Consider the following 13,228-nt stretch of genomic DNA (forward strand, 5'->3'; position numbering starts at 1 on the left):
GGGTGGCAGGGAACGACCAGCTCTTCCTCTGACTTATCTCCTTTTATTCCAACAGCCCAACACTGAGGGTATCTGGGAGCTGATGACAGGAGGGGCTTTCTACTGCCTGGGCATGGTGTTCTTTAAGAGCGATGGAAGAATTCCCTTTGCTCATGCCATCTGGCACCTCTTTGTGGCATTTGGTGCTGGGACCCACTACTATGCCATCTGGAGGTACCTCTACCTGCCCAGCACACTGCAGACCAAGGTGTCTAAATGAGTGGCCCAGACTCCGTGGGTCATTTGGACTTTGGGATCAAAGCATCATGGGAAGTGAACTGTGCCAAGATCTGCCTGTCTTTTCCTGGATGGAATTCTTCATGGGTCTAAGGTCCCTTTCAGTGACAGCCAGACCACCTTTTGAATCTCCAGCAAGGAAGAAAACATTTAGTCATTTCCATGGAGGAGAAATTAATTCAGTATTGTGTTTCTACTTTAGATATATTTTTTTTTACTATAACCAAGATTAACATCTTCAGAAAAGGGCCAAATAGGGGATGACCATCCAAAAGGTAATTTTTAAGGTCCTGAGGGCCTCCCTTTCTGCTTCAGAGGAAAGTGACTTAGCTTTATAGATGACAGATGGGGAATATCCCTGACCACAACAGGCATCACCAATCAATTGCAGCATGTACGTAGCATTAGAATTCGACAGTGTCCCATGCAGACATTACTAATTGATTCTGTTCTTATTATGGAACCTTTTGGCTGGCCAGGTGTGTTAAGAGACAGGATCACAGCATAGCGATGAGAAGTTACTGTATGGACACCATTACCTTCGATTCCCTCCTGTCCGAGGGAGTTTTGGAGTGGGCTGTTTGGGGGCAGTGCAGGAAGATCAAGGCACACATTCCAAGCAGCTCCTCACACTCTGCTCCACCATGGCTGGCTCTTGGTTCTAGAGGAGCTGAGATCTGGCATGAAGATGCTGTTTCCTGGCCCTTTTTTCTCATCTCAAAGAACACAGAAAAACGACACTGTTCAACAGAGGGATTTTTTCTTAGTGTCATGAGATGGCTCTCAGAGGCCCCTCTGATGGGCCTAGGGGCAGGGTCTTCGCCTATTAGAATGAGTGGAATGCCTCCATCCCTCAATCGTCTGAAGTGATCTGTTAGCTAAGAGCATGGCTCCCAGGGGCCCGTCCTCAGCCACTTGTACTCCTGGGCTAGCCTTGTCATAAGATGCCACCTGGACACTGATGGAGTATTGGAGCAGCAGGCCTGGCTCCTGACCTAAACTGACAGCTCAGACTCTGCAGGAGTCTGCTGGAAATCCAACATCTTACTCAACAACTGCCGGCCAGATGGGCGTGGGCGAGGGTGGGCCAAGACAGGGTGCCTTATACTTTGTTCTAGCACATTCCAAGGTATTTCAGGGCGTCAGCACCTGGAATCCCATATGTCAAAGCCAGTATTAAAGCAAGTTTATGCATTCCTCGGAAAGATGGTTGTGGAGACAGCGAGCTTTAAAATTGGATTTGTCTAGGCTGCTTGTGCATGTGAATGTCTCTTTGTATGTGCGTGTGCGTGTGTGTGTTATGTGTGTGTCTATGTGCATGTGTGTGTTGTGTGTGTGTGTGTGTGTGTGTGTGTGTGTGTGTTGTATGTAAAAGAATAGGACTTCCAGCCCCTGGTAACCATCTTGGGCAATCCTGCCCCATGCATTTCCCCTGTTTCCTCCAACAGGGAGTCAGGGTTCAGAGAAGAGACCCACATTGGAGAGAGCCAGCTGCTGACTGGGATGGGACCCTCATAACTGGCCTCACCCTGGGCCTGAAGCTGTGGGAAATGGGGCATCTGAAATGCTGTATGAGAATGTCCTGGGAATGGTGCAGTTCAGACCAAGAAAAGCGTCTGCAGCTAGATGCAGATGGGGACTGGGAACATTAATGGATGCCTAAGACACTGGCTTGGCACCTCAAAGTGACCACATGGCCACTGCTGAGCTCTTGAGTTGAATAGCTCCATCTCCTTGTGGCCCTGGGCTGGACATTTGTTAGAATTGTCCCTAGACAGTCACCCTACAGAGGGTCTCTCTCCTACTCAACTCCTATTCATTCTTCAAAGCCCAAATACACATTGAGGACTTTGGAGTATTTGTGTGACTCTGGGTCTATCCTCTGCACCTCTAACTCCTTGCGCTCGTTGGCACGCACCATAGCTCAGCGCTCTGTCACTCAGGTACATGAGCTGCTCCTGGAGGGCTGGGCTGTCTTGCTAGACCTGGCATCAAATCTGGCCTTTCCCAGATTTAGAAATCTGGCATGGATTTAGACCAATCCCTTGCTCTCTGTGGCAGATGTTCCCAGCTATGAGACAAAGTAAGTGAGACAGCATCTCATATGGGGCTGGAGAGAGGGCTCAGCGGTTCAGAGCACTGGCTGCTCTTGATTCCCAGCACCCACATGGCAGCTTGTAACCATCTCTGATTTCCGTTTCAGGGGATCTGACACACTCTTCTGGCCTCTGTAGGAGCCAGGCATAAATCTGGTGCACAGATATACATGTAAGCAAAGCACTCATACAAATAAAGATAAATAAATAGTAAATAAATAAATAAATAAATAAATAAATAAATAATGTGAAATGACAGCACCGTATAAGGCTGCATGAAGAAAGGAATAGAATAACAGTGGGGCTGATGGGATGGCTCAGAAGGTAAAGGTGCTAGCTGTCAAGCCTGATGACCTGAGTTCAATTCCCCAGGCTGACAGTAGGAGAGAATGGACTTCTGCAAGCCATCCTCTGCCGTACACATACATACATACATACATACATACATACATACATACACACATACATACACACACATACATACACACACATACACACATACACACATATACATATACATACACATACACACATACATACATACACAAATACATACACACAAATACATACATACACACATACATATATACACATACATACACACATACATACACATATGTACATACACACATACACATTTAATTAATTAATTAAATGAATGAGATGCAACGCCCAGCCTGATGCTCTAATTAGCTTTGTTAATTGTCCCCTGGAAAGTAAGGTCTGATAAAGGAGACTCCTGTGTTGGAGTTTCAACCTGTTGTTGGAAATATTTAATCTCAAAGCATAGTTTTTATCCTGCCTTTGATTATTCAGTTCCCAGATAAAAGACACATGTGACCTTTATAATAAGCCTTTATTAGTACTAATGCTGAGTGGATCTGTGCCCTCTATGCTATTAAAATCTATTTCCGGGGTTGGGGATTTAGCTCAGTGGTAGAGCGCTTGCCTAGGAAGCGTAAGGCCCTGGGTTCGGTCCCCAGCTCCAAAAAAAAAAAAAGGAAAAAGAAAAAAAAAGAAAAAGGAAAATCTATTTCCTTCTGATAACCCCAAGTTATTACTTACTGTGCTTCATCTGAGAGGCTCCTAACTCCAGTTGGTCAGCCCTCAGAGCCATACTTTCTTGACTCCTAATTCAGGGCATCTTTCTCCTCCCTCCACCTTCTTCTTTAAACCCCTTGTGGTCTCCTCCCACAAGACTGGGAACACCAAGCCCCGCCTATCTCAATTCTGCCCAGCTCTAAGCTGTAGGCATCTCTATTCACCAAGTAACTTGGGGCCAAGGTCACAGCATCCCTCTGGGACTACTTGCCGATTCTCTCACCTCTGGAACAACCAGGCCTTAGGGCCCCACGCAGCCCTTCACTGCATAGCAACCGATCGAACCTCAATACTAACCCAAGAAAAAAGTCACTAAGGGTGACATTTAACTATGGGTGACCCTTGGGGATATCTTGAAAGGCCATGGCCACCCTTCCTTCTCCTGCTCCAGTTCAAGACACACTGCCTATGATCTAGCATCATTCAGAAAAAGGAGTTCCCCAGGGTTCCAGGGCACCTCAGCCCTGCCTCCAGATGTCACCACCTATCACCTGAGCAGCAGAGCTGGAAAAGATACTCCCATGGTTCAGTGCCTCCAGCTCTGTCCCAAGAGTGTCCTGGGTGATGTACCAGGCGTTGGGGGCAGAGAGCATGCTAGACATTAGATGTCAGCACTCCAATATGGACCTGTCCCAAAAAACCACAGGGACTACAGCAATGTGTGCAGCAAGCCTTCCTTAGAGGTCTCAGAAGAGGCCAGGGATGGTGGGGTTTGAATCAATCTCAGACTGGAGCTAGACTGGAAGTGTGAGCAGGGCTGGGTGGCTTTCTCATGGGGAGGTGCAGGAGGGAGGCCCTGGGGGACTGGAAGAGGGAACAGCACTAAGAATTGCAAGTGACCTGGATCTCATCGTCCAGTGAGGCTTGGGTGAGGTTGGGTCTTTGTGCAGCAACACAGAATGGTGGGTGGGGCTAGAGGCTAGAAGGGAACCCTTAGCCCACCCTTTTCTGCCTACCCAGTTCTGTCGTGCTCTCCCCTCCCCGTTTCTCTCCTCGAGCCTCCTTTTCTTTTTCTTTTTCTTCTTTCCTCCTCCTCTTCCTCCTCCTCCTCCTCTCCCTCCTCCTCCTCCTCTTCCTCCTCCTCCTCCTCCTCCTCCTATTCTTTCTTTCTTTTTTGAGACAAGGTCTCTCTTCATATCCTTAGCGCTCCTGGAAGTCACTACGTAGACCAGACTAGCTTCAAATTTACAGAGATCCATTTTTGGTGTTAAAGGAATACCAGCACACCCAACTTTTCTTTCTTTCTTTCTTTCTTTCTTTCTTTCTTTCTTTCTTTCTTTCTTCTCTCTCTCTCTCTCTCTCTCTGTCTTTCTTTCTTTCTTAGACTGGATCAGGGTCACACGTAGCCAAGAATAACCTTGAATTCCTGATTCTTCTGCATTTACCTCCCAGGATTGGAGCTATAGGGGTGCACTACCATACCCAGTTTATGTAAGGCTGGGATACCACCCTGGCCTTTGAGCTTGTCAAGCAAGAACTCCTTCAGCTCAGCCACATCTTCATTTCCCAATTCTCTTTTCCACAGTCACGGCAGGCGGCAGGCTTTCTTCTAGTGCTCTGCCTGAGCCTAGAGATTAATGGGGGCGTGGCGGCAGAGAGTTTTCCTCTAGCACTCTGCCTGAACCTAGTGATGGGGGCGGGGCGGCAGAGACAGGAGGATTCTGTTCTGGCTGGATTGGTGAGCTCCAGGTTCAGTGAGAGAACTTGTCTCAAAAAAAATAAGGTGGAAGCCTGCAAGATCGCTCTTCCTGCCAACGACGGTGACCTGAGTTCGATCCCTGGGACCCACAGGATGGAAGGAAAAAACTGACCGTTCCCCCAGGATATCAAAAAGTTATCTTCTGACCTCCACATGCGAGTCATGGCACAATACCCGACCCCCGATATAAAGAAAAATGTGACTGAAAAAAATAAGATGGGAAATGGTGGAAGGTCGCTGTAGGTTGACGTCTTTATGCAGGAAGGCTGGTACGGGATAGAACGAGGCCTGCCATTGGAGGAGAAGGAAGGATGGGCGGGAGAAAAGCTTTAGAAAGAGAAGGAGCCAGAGTAGAAGGAGCCGGGAGAACACGGCAGCAGGTGTTAAGATTCTTCTCTGCACATAGATATAGGTGGCTATGACTATTTTTTTTTCTATTTTTTTTTTTTCGGAGCTGGGGACCGAACCCAGGGCCTGCCTGCGCTTGCTAGGCAAGCGCTCTACCACTGAGCTAAATCCCCAACCCCGACTATGACTATTTTTAAGGGATGGGTGTGTACAGGATTTTTCGCTGTCTAGATGGGCAAATTATATCTTATCAATTGGATCAGAGGTCATTGTGTGGTGTGTTCTTTCATATATTGACTTAACTGAGTTCAAGAGAATGTGTGGTGGTGGGACGCACCAAGCCCGCCACGGAATTGCGATGTGTATGTCTGACATAGTAACAATTCGCCAAAGGAACTGGGAGTGAAAACAAAACAGCATGGCAAGGTGCCACACTGGAACGGCTTGCACGACGGCTGGGTACCCGCAGGCACCGGTCACGCCTTTTTTTAATTTACCACAACAGGAAGTGTCTGATACTGACCTCTGCCCTGTGTGCACATGTGCACACATACTCGTATCTGCATACCTATGTGCATACATACCCCCAAAGTGAAAACAATTTAAGGATAAGGACAGAAGATGAGGGTTTGGATACAGAGAGGTGTATTTATTTATTTATTCCATTTTATTTTTTATTAATTAATTTACCTTACATCCCTATCAGTGATCCCCTCCCTCTTTTCCTCCCAGTCCCTCCCTCTCATCTCACCCCCTCCTCCCTCCTCCCTTTCTACTCAGAGAAGTAACTAGGCAAGACTTCCAGTGGAGGGATAGGGACACCAGCTCACTCACAAAACCTTTGACTCACAATTTGTCCTGCCTACAATATGTGCAGGGAGAAAGATGGGGCAGAAACTGGGGGAATGGCTGACCAATGACTGGCCCAACTTGAGACCCATCCTATGGGAGAGAGCCACACTGACACTGTTGGTGATAACCTCCTGGACTTGCAGACAGGAGCCTAGCAGTGAGGTAATTATTAGGGTGGCATTTGGGGATAGACCTGTGACCTTCGGGACCAGGCACATCACCATTGTCTGTGGTGGCTCTCTGCACGTGAATCCCTCCTCTGATTACAACAATTTTCTCCTTGTAGCTGGCCTCAAGATTTCTCTCTCTCTCTCTCTCTCTCTCTCTCTCTCTCTCTCTGTGTGTGTGTGTGTGTGTGTCTGTGTGTGTGAGTGTGAGTGTGCGTATGTGTGAGTGTGTGTGTGTGTGAGTGTGTGTGTGTGTGTTGATATACATGCACACCCAGGTAAGACACAGACAACTTGTAGAATTTCTCCTCTCCTCGCACCATGTGGATCCTGGAATTTGAACTTAGATCATCAGGCTCCATGGCGTATCTCCCTCTTCATCCCTCAAACAGTCTCCCTCTGCTTTGTGGGTTTTTCCTTTCTAACGTGTTGGTCATGCCTAACAGCAATGTTGGTTTCCACTGCTGTCACACAACGCTGGGCAGAGTCAAGTGAAAGGAGGGGAGATTTATGACTCCTGGTCTCAGAGGTACCAGCCACTCGGCCCCCTGGTCTTAGGTAGAGCATCATGAGAGGGGAATGAGAGAGATACAAATCTGTCTTCCCATTTTCCAGGATAACTCCGTTCCTCCAGCTGACTGGAGGATCACCTCCCTGATGACGTTAGCACCCTCACAATCTGAGCCCTCAAGCTCTGAACTCTTCCCATCACGGGTCACATGAGCCTTGGGAGAGGGAGGCTTCATATCCAAACCACAAAGCTAGAGTCAACCAAGAGGAATCATACATCCGTCCCTTTTTGCCTGGTTTATATTAATATAATGCTTCCAAGGTTCACCTATGCTGTAGCACGTCTCAGCATATCATCGCTATAATAATAATGATGTTGATAATGTTTCTGTGAGTTCAGGCACATGAAGGACACAGTGTGCGTGTGGAGGGAGGGCAGGGGACATGTTGCCGGAGTCGGTTCTCACCTTCTACGGTGGGTCCTGGGGATTGAACTTAGCTTCTCATGAAGTACGGCCAGCACGTCCACTCCGTGAGCCATCTCGCCATGTCTTTTGAGAGGCCACACATTCTCCTGAGCCTCTGGATGGTTGCAGTTGACAGTCAACCTGACAAGATCTACAGTCAAGCCTAGGAGACAAGCTTGATCTAGGAGACAAGCCTCTGGGAGGGAGCTTCTAGACTAGGCTAAGGGTTGTGGGGAGATCCACCGGAATGTAGGCAATATCGTCTCACAGACTGGGCTTTGGATGCATACAGAAAAGAAGGTGGCCTGAAAAACAGTATTCATTGTTCTCTGCTTCCTGCATGGGGACACGATGTGATGTGACTGTCACCTCACACTGCTCCACCATGTCACCCTTTGTGTCCCCACCAGCAGGGTGTAAAGATGCTGATTTCTCTGCATCCCCATCCACTTTCTCCTCATATTTGCATATGCATATATTTATGAGTGTATATGAATATATTTGAATATATGAATATGCATATCAGTATATATGAGTGTATATATTCATATATATGATATGTATGCAATGTATATGTATGTGTTTGTATATGGTCTTGCTGTGGAACTCTGGATGGCCTGGAACTCACTATGTAGACCAGGATGGCTCAAACTCACAGGGCATACTTGCCTGAGTTTAAAGGTATGCACCATCACGCTTAGCTAAAAATATTTTTATTCCTTCCTTGACAAGTTTATATTGCGTTAAGGGGTATTTTGATGACATACGTCACATTACCTTCTTTCAACTCTTTCTGGTCAGATGTCAGTTAAGGTACATAGGCAATTACCGGTGGCTATGCCACTGAGGAAAACAGCCCTCCCTCCTTCCCCTCATAGCTTCTCAGGGAGGGAGGGGTGTGGCCTCATAAGCTCCTCCCCCCATGCTGGAACATGGATGGGCCATCCCATACAGCACACAGCATTTTTATTTATTTTTTGAGAAAAGGTCTCACTCCGTGCCCCGGGTTGAGTCTCTTCTTCAGCCTCCCAAGTGCGGGTGTCATAGACGTGCACCATCGGATCCAGCAGCAGACGCTTTGCACAAGCTCCTCTGGCAAGGTCTGAACTTCCACACTTCCTCCGTCTTTCAGGAGAAAACCGAGTCCTCGGGAAGAACACCTCTGAGAGTGAAGAGGCGGGTGGAGCCGATCTGAACCGAACCCCACCCAGCCTTAAATCACGGATCACTTGCCAACGTGCATGCAATAACAGGGTAGACCTCTGAGTGTTTGTTACACAGCATTAGCTGACTGTTGCACTATTGGTCTCTCACTGTATCATAATGAGCGCTTCACACCGGTGTGAATAATATTTTTATATGTGTATGTGTGCGTGGTGTATGGGGGAAGGGAGCATGGGCCCATGCCTGCATGCAGGGAGCAGAGGATATCAGACATCCTGCTTTACCACTCCCCATATTATTCCTTTGAGAATAAGCCTGAAGCTAGGCTAGAAGCTAGCTACTCAGAGCGGTTGTTCTGTCTCTGGTTCCCACAGTGCTGGCTGAGGGTTACAGGCCTGTATGTCCACACCTGGCCCTTTACATATATGATATGGATTTGAACTTAGGTCCTCATGCTTGTGCACCAAGTGCTCTTGCCCAGCGAGCCACCTCCCCGGCCCCAGAGTAAATTTCTTGAGGCTGCTTTGCTCCTTCTTAATCCCAGGCAGCACGGGATTATTAACAGAATGTGACTGCTGACACCTGTCCATCACCGCTGGTCTTCCTCGGAGCCCGTTCTCTGTTTCTGGAAAGCCTATACTTTAGGGGAACTGATGCAAGGACTCACGAAGACCTTGGCCTGACAGTTGCAGAACTCTGCCTCCCTCTAGTGGCCAAAGATGGGATGGCAGGTCACTACTCCATCGCCACTCTGTGTGTGTGTGTGCGGATGTGGTGTGCATGTTCATAGGTGAATGCGTACGTGGGTGTGCAGGTGCACATGCACTTGTATGTGAGTGAAGGTCAGAGGTCAACACTAAGGGTCTTCCCCAATCACCATCTTGTTTTTAAATTTTAAATTAAAAAATTAAATTTATATTTATTTATTTATTTATTTATTTATTTATTTATTTATTTATTACGTTTCCAAAGCACAAACCAACTTTATTTACTTGCTTCTCACTAGTTTAAACACGGGAAGGGTAGATCATTCCATAGATTCTGTGCCCAAGAAGCCTTGGCAGGAAGGTAGCAGACCATGCCGCTGTTTCTATGGGCCTGAGTTACCTCTCCCAGAACTCTCACTTTGTTTGCCCTCGGGAGTCACTGTATTTTTTTTTCTTTCTGCACATGAGCACATCTCTTGCCTAAGAAGAATTTGTCATCTCAGGTATAAATTTCTTCAGTTTGTTTTTCAAGACAAAGTTTCTCTGTGTACCCCCTGGCTGTCCTGGAACTCACTCTGTAGAGCAGGCTGGCCTCAAACTCACAGAGATCTGACTGCCTCTGCCTCCAGAGTGTTGGGATTAAAGGCGTGCACCACCACTGCCTGTCAAACTACGCGCTCTCTTTGCTTCTGGAGACTTTGCTTATGGCCAGCAAATATGGCCCTTGCACCACAGCCTTCTGGGTAATTTGTCTTTTAGAAGTCATTCTGTTCCCGGCAGGCTTCCACGGGCGCCAAGATGGCAGAAAGAGGAAGGCAAGGCTCTAAGTCTTTCCTTATTTTTTGAGTCAGAGTCTCACTATGTGACCCAGCTGGAATACCTGCTTCAGGGTCTGACTATGTGGCCTAGAGCTTTCTAGGTAGACAAGGCTGCCCAAGGCTTGGGCCACCACACCTGACTTGCTTTGCTTTTTTTTTTCTTTTTAAATATTTATTTATTATGTGAGTACACAGTCTCCATCCTCAGACACACCAGCACCAGAAGAGGGCATCAGATCCCATTACAGATGGTTGTGAGCCACCATGTGGTTGCTGGGATTTGAACTCAGGACCTTTGGAAGAACAATCAGTGCTCTTAACCACTGAGCCATCTCTCCAGCCCTTGCTTTGCTTTTTATTAAGCAAGTTCCCTTACTAACCGTGTCCCAGGTCCCTAGTGACCTCCTTCCTCCAACTAGATCCCACCTTCCACTTGATGCTACCTCTTGATACCATGGAAGGTCTCTTGCAAGACTGAGTGTGGCAAACACAGGCCCAGGCGTGGCACATACAGGCCACAGCCAGGATTTTACCTTTTACCAGTGCCCCCACTCCCTCCATCTTGCTAAACCGTTAGATCACATTCCTAAAGCTAGACACCAAGGTCCATGCCCTTATTTGGCCGTTCCCTCGTCCTGAAGCTCATTGCCAAGGCCTAGCTATTAATGCACTGAAGTCAAGCAATCGAAATTCCCAATCGCAATTAACCGACTAGCCCTTACCCAGGGGTTTCCTCTTTTCCTTTCTAATCTGTCATTTGCCTATGGGCCACATCTGTTTCCTTGACATCCAGAGACAGTCCTTTGTCCCTCCAGGACAAAATCCCCACCCCCTTTCTCTTCTTCCCTTCCCCTTCCTTCTTGTCCTCTGTCTCCTGTCTTTGCCTCTTGTTCCCTGCTCTTTGTCCCACCTCAGTAAACCTCCTTTGTGCTGAGAACTTGGTCTTGGTGTGTTCTGGGCCCTTCCTTCCTTTTAGCCATTGTTTTCGGACTCCATCGAGGGATTTATCCGATGGTCCAGGGGGTAAAGAGGCCCTCAATTGGAATCCTCGGGACCAGTGTAAAAGCCAGATGCACAGGGCAACCGTCTGTAATCCCAGCATGCCTGTGGGACGATGGGAAGGGAGGTTGAGAGGGTCCCCAGGCCAGCTAACTTGGAGTGCTCACTGGAAAACAGCAGAAGGATCCTGTCTCAAAGACGATGGACCGTGAGGACCAAAACTTGAAATCATCCTGAGACCTCCACAGACACACCGTGGCACAGGCGTGCTCAGGTTCATGTGTATGTGCTCACACGCAAAACAGACAGACAGACAGTTCACTGACTGAATCAGCACCCTCAGGACCTAGTCAGTTACCTGAAGCTCCAGAGTTCACTGTGGCTTTGCCTTCACTGTGGTTACAGAAGGTTATGGAGGAAGGGTCGAGGGAGCTTCAGTCCCTGATGCCTCAAACATGGGGAGGGCAGGAGTTGGCTGCCCCCCTTCCCAACCTGGCACCATAAAGCTAGCTCCCCGACCATCAACCCTAGTGAGAAATGTATTATTCCTCTGACAGAGATCAGGCTTCACTCGTTTGACCTTATAAGGTCTCCCCTGCCCCCATCCCCTACCCCTCACCTCCAACCTGGACCCGACAGCCTCTGAGTATATAGGGAAAGCATCTTCTAATTCTCCTGGCCAATTGTACACTGTCACACAAATCTTGCCCCAGAGATGCTGGCCACCTCCCTAGGGGCATAAATACCCCTTTCTCCCTCCCAATGAATGAACCAGTTCCTGAAGCTGTTCCCAGGTGTGTTTATTACCTCTGCACTCAACACCTCCAGAAAGATCCTACAATGCTCCCTGCAGTGCTCCCACCTGTGCAGGCTAAGCTTCCCTCCCACCAGCCAGCCTGGCTACCCCCAAGAGGGAGGCAGACATGGGTCGACACCATACATAATCCCTTTTAGTGGGAACCATCCTTAACGGGATTGGTTGTTCAATTTCAGCCAGAAAGTCAGTCAGGACTGGGACTAGGACTCTGGGTGGGAGGAAAACCAACCCAGCACAGTTCATAGACATGAATGCATGAGTGTTTGCTGTTGGTAAGTGTCTCTCTTTTCACCTCAGAACTGCTTGCATGGCTTTTCAACATGGTGGCCAGCTTACCTCAGGGCAAATGATCCAAGAGAAGGCAAGGGCCGAAGCAAGAGAGTCTCTCATTGTGTAACTCCAGAGCCATAGTATCACCAAGACAATATTGTGTTGGTTACACAAGCCATTCTGGTTTGACAGCTGAGCTTATGAAGTAATGTGAAACTCAGGGGGTGTGGCTTGTTGGCAGCCATCTTGGAGGTTAGAACCACATAAGTAACACTCGGTTTTCATCTTTAAGGATAAACAGAAATTATCTAGGTGATGAAAGCTGGCTCCCTAGGATGAGTTGTGTGCTCCCTTAAATTTTAGATGCTGAAGACCCAATACCTCAAAATGGGCCTTTGAGGAGGTAATTTTTAGGTGTTTGCAACTGTCTTTGTTGCTCTTGCGTTACTGGACAGAAACAATTTAAAAGAGGAATACTTTCTCAGCTTATGATTTCTGTGTCCTTGGTCACACACCGAACATTGTGGCTGCAAGCGACATGTGCCTAGAGTTAGTCACCTCACAGGAAGCAGAAAGCAGCAGACAGAGAGTCTTCGGGGATGATAATCCTTCAGAAACCTGTCCCCATGACCTGCTTCTTCCGCCTGGGCTCCACTCCATAACATCTGCACAGCCTTCCAAAATGACACTGCCAAATGCGGGCCACGCATTTGAAACACAAGCCGTGGGTGGGCATTTTACATTCAATCCACTACAGGCCACAAAAGGTCAGTCATTTAGTATGCAAACATGTGGGTTGACGTCATTAGGCAGGTGAAGGCAGACAAGTTAGGTCAAGGCCATGATTGGACAGTAAAAAAAATAAGGCGGGGGGATAAAGCTTTTGTAAGTCGAGAGAGAAGGAGAAGAAAGGAAGAATCAAGATGGAGACAGAGAA

General features: G+C 47.8%; 1 protein-coding gene across 2 annotated transcripts in view; it reads left to right on the top strand.

The window, feature by feature from the left end:
* Positions 1 to 1,481, top strand: part of Mmd2 (monocyte to macrophage differentiation-associated 2) — a 47,386-nt gene extending 45,905 nt beyond the window's left edge. The window contains exon 6 of one of the 2 annotated variants that reach the window (XM_063271263.1): positions 21 to 1,481. Coding sequence is in view for 1 of the 2 variants with exons in the window: in NM_001037217.1 (NP_001032294.1) it covers positions 56 to 259 (204 nt within the window). In the remaining variant the exon portion in view is untranslated. The remainder of the gene's footprint in view (positions 1 to 20) is intronic. The other variant, NM_001037217.1, reaches the window with a different exon arrangement.
* The last annotated feature ends 11,747 nt before the right edge of the window (positions 1,482 to 13,228 follow it).

Source organism: Rattus norvegicus, chromosome 12 (assembly GCF_036323735.1).
Source record: "Rattus norvegicus strain BN/NHsdMcwi chromosome 12, GRCr8, whole genome shotgun sequence".
NCBI lineage: Eukaryota > Metazoa > Chordata > Mammalia > Rodentia > Muridae > Rattus > Rattus norvegicus.